The 20,882-nt window shown below is 36.3% G+C and overlaps 1 protein-coding gene across 2 annotated transcripts; it reads right to left on the bottom strand.

The window, feature by feature from the left end:
* Positions 1-602: 602 nt before the first annotated feature.
* Positions 603-20,261, bottom strand: LOC110799165 (alpha carbonic anhydrase 7). 2 transcript variants are annotated; one of them, XM_022004379.2, is made up of 7 exons: positions 20,104-20,261; positions 19,772-19,989; positions 17,711-17,817; positions 17,527-17,629; positions 1,543-1,707; positions 1,392-1,445; positions 603-883 (listed from the first exon to the last, which is right to left on the bottom strand). In XM_022004379.2, exons 1-7 carry the CDS (start codon positions 20,195-20,197, stop codon positions 788-790), a joined length of 837 nt encoding a protein of 278 aa, XP_021860071.2. In that variant the 5' UTR covers positions 20,198-20,261; the 3' UTR covers positions 603-787. The 2 variants fall into 2 exon arrangements, with proteins under 2 accessions (XP_021860071.2, XP_021860072.2); XM_022004380.2 differs by lacking the exon at positions 1,392-1,445.
* Between the last annotated feature and the right edge of the window lie 621 nt (positions 20,262-20,882).

Raw genomic sequence — 20,882 nt, 5'->3', positions numbered from 1 at the left:
GTTTAAATTTGTTACTTTTTTGAATGAGTAATGAAATATTTTAAGCGGTGTTATTGTTTTTAGATGCTAATTAAATTTCGCTTACTATTTGAACTTGTTTTTACGTCAACTTAGTTGGTCATTATTTTCTATTTGTTCGACGTTATTTCATGATTAATAACGACAAGAAATTGAGTCGTCGTAATAAGTTAACGACGGACGAAGTATATTGTCGTTAATAAGTATTGACGAACACATGATTTCGTCGTTTAAAATTCACGACGAACATTGTCGTTATAACTAATAACGTTGGAAGCTGTTACGACAAAACCAACGACGAACTTGGTTCGTCGTTAAAGGTTTTAACGACAACTTTTTGGTCTTATAACGACGAACTTTTACAAACCCTCTTTCTAGTAGTGGTTATACAATGGATTGTTTCGGAGATAAAGGATATGATTTGGCGTCTACGTACAATATATGTGTGTTACTGAAGGTGGGCCGACAACAAGTAACAAGGGCGCATGAAATTGCTAATATGTGTCGCATTTCCCGTTTTTCTTTTAGCAACTAGTCTCCTTAAGGTTTAGCTATTGTCAAAACTAAAATTTAAAAAAATTAAATAAAAAATAAACATGCCTACCTTTCCAAAAGAAACATTGTACATTTCATTACAAGTCTTGCTATAATTACATAATCAAAATCTTCTTTTTATTTTAGTTTTTTTAGTTTTAATTTTGATCATAGATGCAAGCACACCAATTTGGTACCAAATCCACCATAATAATATTCAAATAGTGATTTACTTTTAGTTTTCTCTACTGTGACCCTTGATTGTTGTAGTATAAAGGCGGATCTTCCTTCCATTACGTGGGTGCAACGGTCTTGCATTTTTCTCAGCATCCTACGTACAAATGATCAATAAACCCAAATGACATTGTCAATATCTTCCCCTCAAAAAAAAACATTGTCAATATCTTTTATACGGATATAATCAGCAGAAAATTTTACAAAATTTTGATTTAAATACAAATTTTCACTTGTTTTTATATTGCAACAATCTATACTATATATTAAAAGGCGTTTCCAAATAAGTTTATGTGCCACGTTTAAACCCTGAAGTGTTTACCATCTAGCTATAACACATTGCATGCTATCATTGTAAAAAAAATACTAATAAATGTAATAAAAAGGAACTGATTAATAATATTTTTAAATACGAAGTAAGAATAATATAAATGTTACTAATGCAGTAACCCCGGGCCTAAAAACTAGTTGTTTTCCTTAAAAAAGTAAAATAATGCAGCAATATCAATTTGCAATTAATATAGAGAAATTAAAGTTTTGATTGCATTTTTATAAAAAGTTGCCGAAATCGAAAATTGAATGCAGCATGCTTGTACGTAACTTACATCATGAACAACTTCACGTATAGATGCTACTTGATTCTCTGAAATTGTGGCAACCTTTCGTAAAAAGAGTTGTATCAGGTATATATGCATATAATTATATAATTCGTGAACGAACCAAAATAAGTGAGAGAAATTAAAAACATGAACATACTCGTTTGTCGATGGTCCAAACAACACCTTCTGTACAAGGAGGGGTGGTGAGTGATCCCTTGTATCTGTAATACTTATTTCCTCTCAACTTTATTTCTCCCGGATTAATTTCACCGGCGTTTGTCTTGTCAAGAGCATGAGGAACTAGTTTCAATTTTTCCATGAGCTGTACATAATTAAGGTTGGACAATGTTAAACATACTTCATTTTCTGCATATAAATAAATTTTAGGGAATTAAGTTTAGGGTTAGTGATATGAACTTTATTTGTTTACTTTTAATACTTGAAAGTTATTACAAAGACAATGTCTTGGATAATGAAATTAAGTTTTGGATTATAGATATGAACTTTATTTGTTTAGTTTTATTACTTGAAAATTATTACAAATACAATGTTTTGGATAATCAAATTAAGTTTCGGGTTAAAGACATGAAATTTATTTGTTTAGTTTTAAATTGTCGTTTCGATTGTGGGAGGGTATTGAGGATAACCTAGTTATCTTAGAGGATAAAGTATCGTATGTGGTAGGCCGGGTTGTGTTATCTCTTAGTTACTTCTTCCGTTCTTCTTTAAATGACACAATTATTTAGGCACGTTTGCAATGCACGATTTCAAACATTAATATCTCTAATTGTGTATCTGAAAAAATGATAAAAATTTGATATTTAATTAATACTAGTCTTATATGCACGCGATGCGTGCGAGATTACATATTATCTCTATTCTATAATACAACAGTATTATGTATCCCTCTTACTTCGTATCACCTCTAATGCACCCTTATTAGAAAATTAACTTTCTCTATCTGATTTGTATATTTTGATTATGAACGACTCGAGGGACGGCTACCATCGTAAAGAAAGAAAAATTAACAGCGAGATTAAATGTGATCAACCAATATATTAAAAAATGAACCATATAGAATTTTTACGTTCTTTTTGTTTGACAACCGAATACGAAGTACAATATTAGAAGCTCTCACAAAATCAAATGGGGATTGTAAAATAAAATTGTATAAAATCATGCATGAAGCTTTAATTTTTCGAATATTTGTCTTCCGGCCCTTTTCAATTTAAATTTGACTGATAAATTATATGTATATTTTATATATTATTCTCTATATCATATTTAGCCATAATATATTATTGGACGATATTCATTGATTGATGATAATGACATAAGTCAACATATATACAAACAAATCTACAAAATTATAGGCTATACCTTAGGTAACGGCTAATCACTTATCTAATTACATGAGATACGGAAGGATTACAAATCCGCACATATTTACATTAATGGTTATATTTATGGGGTATTTTCATTAATAGTTATGCTTAAATAACATAGAGGGTAGTTTAGTAAAATTCTTGGGGGACACCAAAAGTGTGATTATGAAAATAACTCTCCCCTCTTGGCTTATATAATAGCGATTTTTTATATTATTCTCTATATCATATTTAGCCATATATTATTGGACATATTCCTTGATTGATGAGAATGACATAAGTCAACATATATACAAACTAATCTCCATAATTATAGGCTATAAGTTAGGTAACGGCTAATCACCTATCTAATTACATGGGATATGAAAGGATTACAAATCCTCACATATTTACATTAATGGTTATATTTATGGAGCATTTTCATTAATAGTTATGCTTAAATAACATAGAGAGCAGTTTAATAAATTCTTTGGGGACACCAAAAGCGTGATTACAAAAATAACCCTCCCCTCTTGGCTTATATAATAGATGGCTTATATAATAGATAGATAATAGATAGATTAGGGGAAAAAAATTCATATTAGATGATTAAATGAGTACGTTAAAAACTTATTTATAACGCATTAGCTTTAACAAAACTTGATTATAAAAAATATGGTCAAATAATAATCTAGCTGTTTACCATAAAGTAGGTTGTTGGTAATTTTCCCTAAAAAAAAAGGATATTGGTAATTTGTATATTGTGAAAAAATATGGTCCAATGGGCTTGGGAAAGGCCTTCGTAGAAAGTATCCCATAAGCGGTTGTGTATAGATGTAACATCGGCCTTATTTGGTAAATAGCCTTTTGCCGGCCCTTAAGTTTTAGCTCCTTTCATACAGTTAACAGACTCACTCCATACAAATACGTTGGTAAATGTTTTTGTAAATAAAATGAAAATGTCTATTTGAAAGAAGTTTAATTAACCTTTGTCATATTAGACTTAGGCGTTGTTTAGTTCACCTTATTTCAGGACCTTGTTACTTATTTTAGATTTAATCAAATCAGAAAAAATAAGTTTAGATCAGATCAGATCAGATCAGAAAAAATAAGTTCAGTTCATATCAGATCAGTAAAAATAAGTTCAGATCAGATCAGATCAGATCAGAAAAAATAAGTTGATATCAGATCAGACCAGAACAGACCTCAGACCAGACCAAATCAGATCATATCAGATTATTATTATTATTATTACTAGATTTTAGCCCGTGCGATGTACAGATTCTAAAAATTGTTATGTTTAAATAAAACTCTTATGTATATACCAATTTTATATATTAGATTAGATTAGTTTTTTATTGCATTGAATTTCATTTTGATTTTTTTAAAAATTATGAGAGTGTTTGTTTTTGGATGAAATTGTATATGCTAATATTAATAATTAATCAATAAAAATATCTACGTGACACTTAATTATTTATCTACGTGGCACTTGACTTTTCTAATTAAAAAATAATTTTGAAATCTTATTTTTCATTGGTTGTAACCATTAGATTTCATACGCTGCGCTCTAAAATTAGACTAATGTTTGATTAAGTTGAATTTATTTATTTTATTTTAGATTAGTGTTTGATTTTGGATGAATTTTATTTTAGATTTATTTTTTTAATTGTTAGAGCTAGTGTTTGATTTTAGATGGAGTTGTATATATTAGTAATTAATTAATTAAAATATCTACGTGGCACATAACTAATTATCTACGTGGAAATTGATTTTTTTAATTCAAAAATAAATTAGAAATCTTATTTTTCATTGGCCGAAACCATTAGTAATCCTAGGTGGCGCTCTAATATTTCAGCAAATATGTCTCCTTTATATATATATATACATATATATATATATATATATATATATATATATATATATATATATATATATATATATACACATATATATATATATATATATATATATATATATATATATATATATATATATATTAGATTTATCGATACGAATATAGTAAGACCCCACACGACTATGTTTTTTCTTATGTATAAACCACAAAAGGAAGTCAAAGGTGTTTGTATGAATAGTGTCTAAAACCCCATTGTGTCATGTAAATAAGAACAGAGGAAGTATATGATATAAAATAGAAGCCTATATTACTTAGGAAACCTACGAAGAGTTGGATATCTATTTTGTAATATAAATAGAGGCGTATGCCCACAAATAACACACAATATTTCCTATCAATAATATTCTATCCACGTACGATATTCTCTAAGATAACTACGTTATCCTCAATAAACTGCCTAATGGTCCTAGCAAATGTAGTTGGACTTGTGCTATACTTGTATACTTTTTTTTTTCTTTTTTCTTTTTCCTTTGTTTCCTTTGTGTTTTAATTTATTAAAATTCATCGTGTTTTTCGGCTGGCATTCGCGTGCGATAGCGGGAGGCCCAAAACCTAGTTTGATAAGTAAGGGAAATGCACACTTATTATAAGGACAAGAGGAGAGTGTCTGTCATGTCGTTAAATCAAGGTGCACTACTTATACTTCACCCGTTCTTTTTTAGATGACACAATTGTTTTATCACGTTTGTCAATGTAACATTTGAATCATTAATACTACCTACGTATTTTAGGGGTTACATATACCACTTGCGGCCGTATTTATTTAGAGGTTACATTTCTATTTTTGGTTTAAACTACTCCGTATATCTCTTCTTTGATTAAAATACTCTTCCCACTATCTTTTTTATATTTGTTTATTACTCTCTCCTCCACTTGTTTTATTATTTGTGTTACATCCAGCTCTCCTTTCTTAATTACTTGTGCTAGTTAACATGTAACTCCTAAAATAATACGGAGGGAGTATCTTTAATTATCAATGTGCAATTTTTTTTAGAAAAGTTGTTACTATAAATCTATACATTAAAAGGATTATAACAAGACTCCACATGACTATATGTTTTCTTGAAAAAAATCATAATTGATAGTCATAGTACATGAATAGTACCAAAAGTCAAACGGTGTAATCTAAAAAAGAACGAAGGAAATAGTAGGTAAGGAGCAACCACTGATTAATAACCAAATAGTTAAGTAATTGATATATTTAGGTGGGAACCATAATCTACACTCCTAGAATTTGGATCATTAATGACAACTTAATAATGAAGGGTCAAAAATTCCTTCGAAAAAACTTTTGCGATGGGGATAACAACCAAATAAATACGGGAACAACCGTCACAAATGCCTTTAAAGACAGGCTAACAACGAGATTTTTCATTAATGACGTCCCTCTTTTATAACAGGTTAGCAATATAAAATCCCACCACTATTAGCCTTTAACGACGGAATTTACCATTGTTAATGGTACAATTTCTTATAGTGCTATTAGCAACTATCACTACAAGAAATTGTACTATTAACGACGAGAAATCCCGTCCCCGAAAGGCCAATAATCGTTGATTAACGACGGGATTTCCTGTCGCGAACCCGTCATAAAAGGGGGCCGTCGTTAATAGAAATTCCCGTCGTAAATCTGTCGTAAACCCGTCGTAAAAGACATTTGCGACGGTTATTCCAGTCATTGTTTGGTTGTTAGCCCCGTCGCAAAAGGCTTTTGCGACGAAATTTTTGACCCGTCGTAATTAAGTTGTCGTTAAAGATACAAATTCTTGTAGTAATTTAATTGGTATTGGGCTTTCCAATAGTTTACAAATAGTACACTAGTACTAATCGGATCATTAAGTGTTTGGGTCGAGAACTCGAAACATATAGAAGTACTACTCAAGAAGTCAAGGATGAATGGGGAAAGCCACGTGGCAAAACTGACGAGCCACTCACAAGCCACAACGGGAGTGGACAAACGACCCATAAGTTCATGTTCATAGCTCCTAGCTACTTGTCAATGTTCGAAATCGGACTTAAAGTCCCAATCAACAACCTAAAAATTACTTCGTATTTAATGTCCTAGTTTGCCAAAAAAATAAATCAAAAGGTCATTTCTTATTTTTCCATAATTGAATGTACAAGATAGGGATTGTTCTGCTATTTTGGGATCGTTGTATTATGGACTTACGGTCCTCTTTGAAGAGTGGAAGGTGTAAAATATGTAATGGTCATGTCCGGATAGGTTATTGATAATTTAACTCAAGAATCCGAGGATGATATTTGAATTTGATAAAGAACGGAAAATGCACCCTAGCTTATTCTAAAGATGTCGTCCTTCAATCAAGGTGAAGGGGTAGTGTGAGGGGGGTCGAAAAAGCGCGAGGCTAATGCGTGACCTTGTCCCTCGTGGGTGTGACGATTATTTTTATTCAATCAAGTGTAATTGGATTTCCTGTGAGTATACACCCAATTGACTAATAATATAGGAGTCGCTATTCAGTTTTTAACGACAATGAGAAAAACTGACAAAACCCGGTTATCGTGACATAAAGGGAGTGCAATTATGTTTGACCACGACGGCCGTAGGTTCCCTTGTGATCCCTGGTGTGGGGATCTCTCAATATACACCCGCAAGGTAGAGATTGAGGGTTCGGGGGACTGTAACTACCGAGAGGAGTAATTCGCTCGTCGATAACTCCAGAGGCAGGATATCCTTATTAGCTCAGCATAAATAATTGAAGGGACATGCGTTAACTATTAAACTAATCTGAATTGATTTTAGCAATATGCAACATATAATACTAATTCGATCGTGATTATCTGATTTAAATAACATTAAGGGACCTAGCATGATAATCCGATTTCCCAAAAATATTATATTTGTTAGGCGTGATAGAACAATCATATTAGGTTAGTTTAACAGTTCATAAAAAGGGCAAGGAAAGCAGTTAAATCATCGAAAAGGGACACATTACGACGCACCCTTGAGAGGTGCGTCACGGTTCTCAGAAAACTAACCACTTTGACTTTGCTATTTCTCCTTTTTATTTAACGAATCTCGATTATGGGACAAGATACGTTCTGTTCGATTTATGGATCCATTGCGACAGAACGCGTGAACAGTTTCGCAGCGAGAGGCTTAGGCTAAGGGGTTTAGAGTCAATACTCAGAATATATTATGTGTTGTGTGTCTTGTTTCACGTCGAAACTAGGGGCCTATTTATAGGGAAGAGTTCGTGGAAAGATAGAATTGCAGAGTTCTAATCCGCAAAGAGTTAGGGAAAAAGACGTACCCAGGTATTTTCGGCGCCCAGCTCTGGGCGTCAAAGATTTCGGTGCCCAGGGCTGGGCGTTGAAAATAGAGATCCATGTAATTTCAGCGCCCAGGGCTGGGCGTCAAAGATTTCGGCGCCCAGCTCTGGGCGTTGAAAGTGATGTCTGGGCCGAATTCTTTGTCAGATTCGGATTCCTGAAATCCGTAGAGTTTGAGATTAATTCGAGTCTTTTAGCGCGTATCAATTTTGTGACGGAATGCGTCTGGGCCCGTTACGAACTCTAGGCTCGTTAGGATTTCAATTAATACGTAACTCTTATTACCGAATCATATTAGGAATAGGATTCTCGCAGTTTTCTATCTCATTTAGGATTTATGTTGGAATGCAACACCTAATTCTGACAGGTTTCTATCTTTTATGATTTTGCCACTTTTAGAAGCTACTTTTTACGGCAGTTACTATTTTTAGCAGGTTTCCATAAATAGCTGGTTTCGGGTGAAATGAAATGGGGAATCGAGATTCGTTTATTTTATAGGAGATGCGTTGTCAAGTGGAGTTTTTATGCTTTCATCATCGAACCTTTCCCTTGCGGGAACGGGGACAAAAGTAGGTGTCTACAGTTAGCCCCCACTTTGACTGAGTCTTGGAGTAAGACGATGGTCAAAGTATTAGACGGAGTGCGTCACACAAGCCATGGTGTATGTGACCTGTTTTGCGAGGGTCTCCCGAGCCCCCGAGTGATAACATTTGACTTAAGGGTCATCACTTGAAGTGTCGACATATCCCTCACGTGTCATTGGGATTTGTCAACTGATAGTATAGAAACTCTCTCACTTTGTCATTGGAAGGATCTAAAGATGCGTAGAAACTCCCTCACTTTGTCATTGGGAGTAACTACAGATGTTTTCGAAATTAAAGCTGTAAAGTGTAATTGGGCCTGGCCAAGCCCAATCACGAGGTAAAACGTTTTTAAAGATTCTCATTTTCAGGGCTAGCTAAACGAGAAAACCCCCTTGTTTTTATAGGACGTAAAACGAAGGAAAATCCAACAAACCAATCCTTTAATTTTTGGAAAAAGGGAAAACCAATAAAAGTTATCGCTGCAGCGACTAAGGACCTGCGCTGTTAGTGACGCAGACCCCGCCCGCTGAAGGTGGGCGAGCCTGTCCTCTGAGGGGGAGCCCCCGTCCGATAGAAGTGGACGAATCTGTTTGATGTTTTTTTGAAAATAAGGACCTACGCGGTTTGTGACGTAGACCCCGCCGGCTGAAGATGGCGAGCCTGTCCGCTGAGGGTGGACCCCCCGTCCGATAGAAGTGGACGAATCTGTTTGATGTTTTTGAAAATAAGGACCTACGCGGTTTATGACGTAGACCCCGCCCGCTGAAGGTGGGCGAGCCTGTCCTCTGAGGGGGACCCCCCGTCCGATAGAAGTGGACGAATCTGTTTTGAAATTTTATTTTGTTTTTTTTTTAAAAAAATAAGGACCTACGTGGTTTGCGCCGTAGACCCCGCCGGCTGAAGATGGCGAGCTTATTTTAAATTTGAAGACTTTATTCTTCGAAAAACTGAGGACCTGCGCGGCTAGTGACGCTGACCCCGCCCGCTGAGGGTGGGCGATCCCATTTTGAATTTCTTATTTTGCCTATGTAGAAGAGCTTTTGGTGATTACAACCTGTTGGTGGGTCGTAATATTTCCTGATTAGATGTGTCTTGTAAGTGGGTCCACACTGTGTATATTTTTGTTTAATATATTTTTTGAGATATCCAAACATGATATGGTTCGTGGTGCAGTCTGGGAATGTGATTTTGATTGCGCGCTCCTTGTTGGAGTCCCCTTTTTTGCGAGCCCCCAAGCGTTGGGGCTCATCGGTTGTTTTTGCATCTTGTAATCATGTTTGGGGTCACGCTCGTATGTGCAAGCGACCTCCTATAGTAGTATGCTATTTTTAACAAAGCCGTGAGGTGCGACTTTCAGTGAAGAAATCGGCAATTTTCAAGCCGAATGAATATGGCAGGGCCCAATAGAAGTTAGGGTCTTTTGAGCCTGGATTCATTTTCGGCGCCCAGGCCTGGGCGTTGAAAGTGTTGTTTGGGCTAGTCTTTTGATGACACAGTTGGCCTCTTGCTCATTCGTTTATTTCACTTGGAAGTTCTATGTATTCTCTTCTCTTTTGTTTTTTTCTTTGTTTTTAGAACGTGATGATTTTCTTGAGAAGTCGTAGCCGATTGGTGGACTACGGTGCTTGTCGTTTTGGGGCGATTATTTTAAGGAACTGTTGCTCTTAAGGCGTACAGTTATTGCAGTCGTTGGGGGAGTCTATTTGGCCCGAGGAACATACCTTGAGGCGTAAGACTTTGATCGCTCTTGTATATATATATTTTTTTTTCTTTTGAATGCGTTCGTGAATGATGACATGTATGTGCGAACGAGTGTTCATAGAATGGCCGTTGTGTGCGGTCCATTAGTCAGTTTGCTTGAATCATTTTTTTTTTGAGCAATGACTGATTTTGAATAGTTTGCTTAGAAGCTTGATAGGGTTCAGGCCCATTCATGAAGTGGGCTCAAGCATCGTGCCCTTCTTGATCGTTCAAACATTTGCTTCGAGTTTTTTTATTTTGCTATGGTCGTTTCGTAGCTTGGAGCCCCCAAGTGTGCATGTTGGGATGCTTTCCTTTTGGTGTACGGTTTTTGTAGGTTCTTTCGAGAAAGATGCCTTGGGGTTCCGCTCGTGTAGGTGCGAGCTATCCCTTCTGGGTAGGTATTATTTTGCTACCTTTAATCCTTAATGTAGAAGTCGTGTGGCTTGCATTTTGAATTTGGGCGATAAGTAGTCTTTGCCTCTTTTACACGTGCTCTTGGTCGTGCCTACATTAGTGCAATATGTCTTACTCTTCTTTTAGACTTGTACCGTGGGACGGTTGAACTTATGGTGCGACGTAGGCTTGTGTGGCCTAACGACGTGTCTTAGAACATTTCTCCAGGTGTTGGGATATTATTATTTTTTGCATTGGAGTATTTCATCATGCCTCGTTCAGGTGTCCGAACAAGTGTGGCATTTTCTGCATGGGTTTGCACGGCTTATTACTTCGTTCGATGCGAGGATTCATAGGTCTTTCTTTCTTATTTTTATATCTGGGCAAAACTTGGCTAGCAGAAAAATTCAGCGCCCAGGCTGGGGCGTTAAAGATATCGGCGCCCAGCTCTGGGCGTTGAAAATGATTTCTGGGTATATTTTGACAGCTCTTATCCTTGATTTTTTTCTTTTGCTTTTGCTTTGGAACGAGGTAGACTGTGTAACGGGCGCTTGTAGGGCGAGCGTTATGTGCAGTGACTTGATCAGAGTTTTGGTGACTCGCGATTTTCAGTTACCCTTGTTAGTGGGGCGACTTTATATATTCTAAGTAGCGCTTAGAATTTGGGAGGGGTTGTAGCCATTCTAAGGTTCGTTTTACACGATTAAAGCTTAGGATTGAGCCCCTATGACATATGTATAGCATTAGCGTCGAGAATTTGCGATAAAATCGTCATTTCGAGCATTTTTAGAGTGTTTTTCTCAAGCCCCCAATTGTAGCTACGGGATTGGCTTGGTGCTATAATGCTTTGCATACGTCTTTATGCATTCATGGTGACATGGATCATGAACAGTTTGAACCAGACTCGTTTAGTGCGAGGTACGTTCGAGTAGTGATTTTGCTACTTCTCTTGTAAATGTCGTATTGTGCGACATTGCCATGGTCAAGGTAGTCACATGTTGAAGTGTGCCTTGTCCAAAATCTAGGTGCCTTTCTTTACCCATAATCATATTTAAAAATCTTTTTGACTCACCTGCAACGCTGAGATGGACGCACACTAAGCTTAAACCGACGACACTTTATTTGTCCGAAGAAGTCTTTAAAAATCATTTGAAAATTATTTAAAATCCGAGTCCTACTGTGTACAATCCGAGGTGTCCTAAGTAGGTTGACTTATAGACGGGTTCGTACAGGATTACATTGAGTGAATCAAAAATACTGTTACGATTTTTGGAATGCTGTCTAAGGATTTGCTGGAAGCCAGGGTGCGGGCGTCAAGATATACTTGTGTCCGTTTGGCATATGCTTTAGGCTTTTAGGGCTATCTTTTCCAGAATTGCGGGAATATAAACCGTTTTCAAATTGACTTAGATTTACTTGGTGTATGTCTGTATAAAAGGTCGAGGTATACTTAGTTCTTTCCTTAGCCCTTTCATTTCACTTTTTAGCCCCCAGTTGCTGTTATGTCTTCCCATTAATGATGCTTTTAGATTTCGATTTTAGATGCCCGTGTCATATTCCTGAGTAGGGTGAGCCTTGGTTAAGTGCCAAGTCCTATTGACAATGTACCATTTTTTTTTTCAAAGGGGATTAGCAAGCATTTGAATTACCATGAACGGGTGCCCTGAGTTCGAAGGAACGATGGGGCGATGCCGTAGAACAATCCTCTTTATTGCAAGCTTACTGCCCTTATTACTTGTTGGCGATCATGACTGTGTCTAGTGGTGAAAGAAGGTCTTTAAGCGAACGACTATGTCTAGTGGTGAAAGAAAGTCTTTAAGTGAGTTAGTTCGCTTTTAGGGAGGGTCAAGTCGAGTACATTAGAGGTCATGGACGCTTGCGTTAGCCCCCACTTAATTGAGGCAAAGCGGTCTTTTGAGTCTTGGCTAAGTGCCTAGGAGTGTGAGTGCTCCTTCTGGCAAGGGTAAGTGCCCTTATTATTTTTCGATGTGTGCTCATTAATTTTGGCATTTTGATGACTTGGATTCTTGCTTTGACTTAAATTTTTCTTTCGATTCTTTATTCTTGTTATTCTATAGGCTTTAATATTTTTGCAAATTGGTTGGACCGAATCATGGATTGCCTACGTATCCGCCTTAAATAGATTTAATTTGGAATCAGGTCTTGCGTAGTTCTTAGCCTAGAAAATGGTTTCTTAGAATGCCGATTTTAAACAAGTACGTTCTGAGGTGGAAACATATTATTTGAAACGGTAGAATAAGTGAAGTTTATTTATTATTTTATTAATCTGCTGCCTTGCCGTAAGCCAAAAATTTGTTTTATATTTTTTGAGTACATGTATTTTTTTTGGTGGTACGTATATCTGAATACGTGCTGTACACCCCAAGTGTTCGTTATTTTTCCGTGCATGTGCGGATAAAATGACGAGCACTTCTGGACAAATTTTAGCAAGTAGAGAGATTCAGCGCCCAGGCTGGGGCGCTAAAGATTTCGGCGCCCAGCTCTGGGCGCTGAAAATGATACCTGGGCAGATTTTTTGGTTTTGTGCCAAATATTTATGAATCATTTTTTTTGTGCGCTAAATGTTCTTTTTCTTTTTAAACGAATTTTTAAAGGCGCTTTGCAAAGTTCGCTTTTTTATTATTTTATTATTTTTTGTACTTTTCATTTGTCTTCTTTTTTTATTCGTGACTCAAGACGGTTTGAAAGATGGGTTGAATGAGATAGGATAAGTTGTATAGGTATTGGTCGAGCATGAGGATTACATCAACCAAGGCCAATGAGTAGCATGGGGATGTCTCAAGGGTATATCAACAGGACGTATCCAAACAAGTTATATGGTCATTATGCTAATGGTGGTGTAAGAGCAGGTTTGGACTTTGGAAATGATGGGCATGACGCACGTGTCAATGGCCGTGCGTGGTTTGCGGTTGATAACAAGTTTAAAAACAAGAGTTGAGGTAATGGTTTCTTGGGTTATGGCAATGAGAACATGGATGGGCTAAATAAGCTGAACAGGGACCCCAGAGCGAAGGCGTTTAAGAGCATAAGGATTGGAAAGGGTAGACATCGTAGAATTTTATGATTTGGATTGGTTGACTCAATTCTTTTCCTTTGTTTACTCAGGTAAATGTTGCACTACGGGATAAGTATTCCCTGGCTTGCTCTTTTCGCTCTCCCTTTTCTCTTTCTATTTTTTCTTTCTTTTTTCTTGGGATTCCTCCCCAACATAAATTCTTCAATTTTTAATTTGGGCTAAAAGGTAGATGGTTGTGGTCTTTGAGTCAAGAGGCGAGACTGAGTGAGCCTCGTTTGGTAGGCCTATAGTGGACCTTTAATTTTAGTAGGCCTAGGGTGTACCTTTAAATTGTCTTACTTTGCAAGCGTATTTAGTCGTTTCTTAAAATATGCAAATAGTGTAGATTCAAAATGTTGTTTTTACCTTATTGAATTTTAACGAAAGAATTACATCGAAAGTAAATTTTTTATTTCTTTTCAGATTCCGGTTTCTGGGATTTAATTGGAAGTTGTGATTTAGACTCAAACTTTCATTTATCTTTCTGATTATAACCCGTGTATGAATACAAGGAGGTGGCCTAGACTCAAAATAATGACGTGGCGTAAGCCTATAATACTTGACCAAGCGACTCTCAGACTTAGGCTAATTGGACCATAACTTTCGTCGGTTGACACTTTAGATTTTAACCCTTGGGTGTTCATTTGTCATGCGCCATTTTGCTTAATGTTGGCAAGGTAGTTAATTGGGGAGATCGAATTTTTATTTTTGCAAGACTAGAATCATTAGTGCGGCTTCTCTCTTAGTGTGTATTGCTTTATCTCAATGGTAGCCTTATGGTATGCTGACTTGGGTATTTTCATGGTTGGTCATGTTGCATTCATGGAAAATCTTTTAGTCCGTACTTAGTAGTATTTCAAGGAGCGAGTGGCTCGAGAGGACTATGATAGTCGTGACCCAATGTGATTATAAGCCTTGAGGCCATTAATTTTTCTTGCCAATGGTATTGACACCTTAGGTTCACTTTGGGGTTGTGCGACTATGGGGGATGATTTCCAGAATGTGACTGTTTCCATTTTGCAAATACTATAGTATATTCTTTTTATTGGTGAGAGAGTATTGAGGCCGTGGATTCTTAGCAAGGGATGACAATTACATATGGGTGCTTATTGATTTAAATGTTAGGAGGGGAGACTCAATATGGTTTAACCTTTTAACTTGCAGAACGACACCATGCATTGGGACCGATTCTATGGATAAGACAACTAAGACTTAGGATTTAGATTGTACTTTGGCATAGCCTAGTCTAGACTCGGATTTATTTTAACATTTTGTTTTTTTTGAAGACTTTATTCGAACATTTATTTTTTGAATACTTCGCCCATGTGACATTCAAGGTTTAATTAGCATGCTCGGCTTTGGTGCCGAACATCGTCGTCGTAGGAGGCCTAATAACGACACAAAGAGTTATTTATTTTTTACAAGCCGCTTTTTAGAATCGAATGCCTTTTCATACGCCCTCGCAACAATTTTTTTTGAATTTTTTTTTTTGCTACGTATATTTTTTCATGCGCGGGCACTGAGGCTGCTGTGTCTGACCAAAGGGCCAGGCAGCAACTTCAGCGCCCAGCAGTGGGCGTGAGAAATATTGGCGCCCAGCCAGGGGCGCTGAAAATGCGTCCCTGACTGGTGCTCGATTTCTGTTTGCGTATATATTTTTTGTTTATGCGACTTCGATTTTGCGTGCTTGCCTAATAACGTCCTTACGCGTTGTGCAGCGTTTGTGGGATTCGTTACAGGCCATCCCGAGCGTCGCTTATTTTTGTGGCGATCGTACGGGCTTGCGGAACACGTATTTTGGTATAACTCTTTGGCCAATTGGTTTATGAATGTTTGGGCAGTTTTTAAGGTCGTCGTTGGTTGTCTAGCATTATTAGTGCGCACAATCATAACATAGTCACATAGTTCGCTACACATAACTACATTACAAACATGGATTTGAAAATTAAATATGCCACGTAGTTTATGATAGGTTTCTATGGGTAGTTTATTTGCGCCTGGCTTGGTACCGCTTCTATCGTAGATCCAACATATGCCCCGGTCGAGGTAGTGTCTTCAACAGACGAATTTCGCTCAAGAGGCCAACCCGCAAGTGCAAGCCAAGGGGGCATGCAGGCGAGAGGGACCTAATGGGCGAGCGATTGGGTTCGGGATAGGTGTACTAGCACAAGTACCGAGTGGGAAACATGCGCGGCGTATGCACCCCCCTATTGGCGAAAAAAAAGGTATCCTTAGTCCCAACTCCCGAGGGAGCCGAGATTCGTTATGATGTTCTGCCCGTTCACATTAATATGCTGATTTTCAGGTCGTCCCAACTTGATGGGGAAATAAACGCGAGGTAGGATCGTTTCACCCTTCGGCTATTTTGATTACCTATAAGCACGAGTATTTCCTTCACTATCCCCAGTGGAGTCGCCACTGTGAGGGGGGTCGAAAAAGCGCGAGGTTAATGCGTGACCTTGTCCCTCGTGGGTGTGACGATTATTTTTATTCAATCAAGTGTAATTGGATTTCCTGTGAGTATACACCCAATTGACTAGTAATATAGGAGTCGCCATTCAGTTTTTAACGACAATGAGAAAAATTGACAAAACCCGGTTATCGTGACATAAAGGGAGTGCAATTATGTTTGACCACGACGGCCGTAAGTTCCCTTGTGATCCCTGGTGTGGGGATCTCTCAATATACACCCGCAAGGTAGAGATTGAGGGTTCGGGGGACTGTAACTACCGAGAGGAGTAATTCGATCGTCGATAACTCCAGAGGCAGGATACCCTTACTAGCTCAGCATAAATAATTGAAGGGACATGCGTTAACTATTAAACTAATCTGAATTGATTTTAGCAATATGCAACATATAATACTAATTCGATCGTGATTATCTGATTTAAATAACATTAAGGGACCTAGCATGATAATCCGATTTCCCAAAAATATTATATTTGTTAGGCGTGATAGAACAATCATATTAGGTTAGTTTAACAGTTCATAAAAAGGGCGAGGAAAGCAGTTAAATCATCGAAAAGGGACACATTACGACACACCCTTGAGAGGTGCGTCACGGTTCTCAGAAAACTAACCACTTTGACTTTGCTATTTCTCCTTTTTATTTAACGAATCTCGATTATGGGACAGGATACGTTCTGTTCGATTTATGGATCCATTGCGACAGAACGCGTGAACAGTTTCGCAGCGAGAGGCTTAGGCTAAGGGGTTTAGAGTCAATACTCAGAATATATTATGTGTTGTTGTGTCTTGTTTCACGTCGAAACTAGGGGCCTATTTATAGGGAAGAGTTCGTGGAAAGATAGAATTGCAGAGTTCTAATCCGCAAAGAGTTAGGAAAAAAGACGTACCCAGGTATTTTCGGCGCCCAGCTCTGGGCGTCAAAGATTTCGGTGCCCAGGGCTGGGCGTTGAAAATAGAGATCCATGTAATTTCAGCGCCCAGGGCTGGGCGTCAATGATTTCGGCGCCCAGCTCTGGGCGTTGAAAGTGATGTCTGGGCCGAATTCTTTGTCCACTAATTTCTTTAACTACATAGTATAAAAACTTATAAAATTATTAATGTTTTGAGATGAAGGCAACAACATATTATAAACTAACATTTGTTTTCATATACTAGAAATAAAATAGGGTCAAAGTGAATTATGTGAATAGTACTAAAAGTCAAACTGAGTCGAATATTAAGGGACGGAGGTAGTATCTAATAACATCTGATTAAATAAATAAATAAAAACCTTGATAGAAGTTGAGTCCATAGTCCATACCTTATTGAGGAAACGATTAGGTTTCCCAAGTTTGTAAAGCAGTCCAATAACAGCAATCTTGTTGTCTGAGCTTTGATGTACCAAGTGCAACTCTGCGGCAAACCTGGATTTTTCCAACACACTCAATTCACTAATATGGCTGATATAATAATTAATTAAGAAAACCAGTTATTTACAGTGATACCGTTTTCCATTAACTGTATGCTCTGATGGTGAGTGCCAATGGCATTGCTTTAGGATATAAGTAGTGCAATTCATCTGGATTTTACTCTCTTCACCCTCCCACTCAATCTGCCAAATACCAATATTTTTAGGACCCAAAATACCAAAATGTTGTTACAAAACCAAAATAATAGTCTAACAATTTAACTTCGACCATTTAAAAAAATATTTCATCCTTTTTTTTATTCACAAAGCTTGTCATTTTCACACATACCAATGTAAATCTTTGATCATTAATATCTTTAATTTTATTTAAGCAAAAATTATTAAAATATGATATTTTGAAAATACACATTGGGATTAATCTAACAAGATTGTACGTGACTAAGTTTTATCTTACACATAAATCACTAACAATAGTCAAAGTATAATACTTCTATGTAAATTGTTTAAAAAGTCTAAAGGTTACGAGTATTAAAAAATGGAGGAAGTACTTGACAACTTTTATCGCCCGTAGGTATAAAAAATTATTTTATAAAAATGTTACGTAAAAAAAGAACATTTATTATGGTAAATGCTAGAAAAACAATGTTAAAGTTCTATTTGCACGTAATTGATAATACGAAATTGATTACATGCGAAGTCTTGCTGTAATGCATACTTTTCCTACACAATTATTATGTCTTGCACTATTTACATTACATTGTTTATAACCACATAGCGTTGATATCCAATAAAAGCTTACTTTTTTTTTTTGGTGCGAATGAGCCACAAGGGCGGGGTTGGCGGGGATGAGAATCGATCACAGGATCACCTGGAACCGGGATGGCCGCTCTAATCAATCTTACTTGAATTCTAAAAGCTAGAAAAAAAAAATCCTAACTATAAATACATACTTCCTCCATCTTTTTTTAATTGCACCATTTGGGATTTCACGCTTGCAAATGCACTATTTTAACCACTAATATCTCTTATTATACGTTTTAAAAAATTATAAAAATTTGATGATTTGAAACTATATTTCGAGACAAATCTAACAAGATCCCACATGAATATATTTCTTTTACATATAAATCACAAAAAATAACTATATAAGAATGTGTGAATAGTGCTAAAACCAAGATGGTTTAATTATTAAAAAATGGAGGAAGTATGTTGCTGTATTGGTAGGAGTAGGAGATTGAAGCAATGAGAAAGACTCAAAATGAAAGGGCGAGGAAAGGGTGTGGCAGCAGATGAAAAGGAACGTGCACATAAGATTGTGATGAAAAGGGACGGGAAGACCATAATCTCACTATTACCAAGGAAAAGACAAAAATAAACAATGAAGGAAATGGGGGTTATATTCGTAAATCCACTGTTACATAAATAGTAAGCAATGTTCAAGTTTTTATATGTGTAACGAGAGATATATATATATATATATATATATATATATATATATATATATATCGAAAATAATAAAGGTCGCAACATTATAAGCCGGCGTTATAAGCAGAGAGCCCCGGGGAGAACGAAAATAAAGAAGGAAAAAACAGAAAAGCAAGAAAACGAAATAACAAAGAAACAAGCAGAGTAAACTAAACAACAAACGAACAAGCAGAGTAAACGAAACCATCAAGTCATAGCACTAGCTACAATGTTACATAATGAATGGATACAAGTTATTTTACCCTATTAGAAATCATAATTCTATTAACACTAGTTAGCGTTAGTGTACGTTCCAAAATAATTTTCCTTAATATCACTAGTTTTCTAGCGCAATTTGGATTATACACCCGGGTGTGCAGTGTTCATTGTGCACCCTGTTGAACATTTATTGATAATCTAATGAACATTGTGAATGATTTCAATGTACTAGTGAAATATTTAAACTATATGTTCATTGGCTATATGTTCTTTGGGTATGAACAATATATTCTTTGTATTTAAACTATATGTTCATTTAAAAACAGTATGCACAGTGAGCATTATTCACCCGGATACATAAATCATATTTTGATTTTCTAGTCTCTTTTAAAAACTAGTTGTCGTGTTCCCAAACAAAACACAAGATATTCTAATAAGAAAAGAAAAACATTACCATGATATCATGTCCTCTATTTTTGACGGTAGCATTCCCGGACTTATAAAACTTGACAACTTCTTCAGATTTGGGCAAAACTTGAACTCTCCGATGTAATAAATCAATTGGTGATTGCATCTTACCCGTTTTACATTCTGCCCATTCTTCCTTTATATGTCCCCACCGATCTGGCCCCTTTTCACTTCCTCTCATATAGTCAAACTCTGTTTCATCATCTGCCCATCAAATTACCAATAATATTAATTTTCAAGCCTCTTTCAATATCTTTCACTCATACATTAAAACTTATCTCAAAATAATTCAAAAACTTTAAAGGGCGGAGTTCTTACCGACTTCTTGAGCTGTTGTTGATTCTAAGATCGACAAGAGGAAAAGGGCGAAAACTAGAGAGGAAGACTTGATGAACATTGAAGATGTCTTCATCACCTTTAAATATCAAAGTATTTAGTGAACTAACTTTGATATTTGAGATGTTCTTAAGTTTTAATTTATAGAATAAGAATATTTCTACTTTTTCCATTTTGGTATTTAAATATTTCGTACAAATAATAGTAAAAAAATACAATAATTCCTGCACACCTTCGTATGATTGCTGACTAACTCCATGTTGCAGCTAATCTATATTTTATGGAGTACGGAGTAATATTTTAATTTATAATCATATTTGACTTGTTTGCAGATGAATAGATGATAGTTACATGTTTTATACCATAACATTTAAATATGGAATCATTAAGTACTATGAAGAATTCATCATGGGAATATGGGATTGAGATATTGTACAAATATTGGTTGAAATTGACATAAAAAATATTGCACTTACGTAGAGCCATTGAAATGAACTAAAGAAAAATGATGCCTTGCAATATTTCAAATATCTTTACGTATTGGATTGAATTTAGACATTGAAAAGCTGACTTTGTTCCAATAAATCGACTTACCAAGTACTCGTACCCATTACTTGGTAGTGGCAAGGAGAGGTGTCAAATAGGGTCACTGGATATGGGTTAGCCTATATATGGCATATTGGTCTATTCGGTTCGGGTCAAAAGTTGTCGGTTTTTATCGGGTCTACTCGGTTCAGGTCAAGTGTTCTCAAGTCCGGGTC

Source organism: Spinacia oleracea, chromosome 5 (assembly GCF_020520425.1).
Source record: "Spinacia oleracea cultivar Varoflay chromosome 5, BTI_SOV_V1, whole genome shotgun sequence".
NCBI lineage: Eukaryota > Viridiplantae > Streptophyta > Magnoliopsida > Caryophyllales > Amaranthaceae > Spinacia > Spinacia oleracea.
Note: the sequence above shows the minus strand (reverse complement) of the source record. Positions and strands in the feature narration are given on the sequence as shown.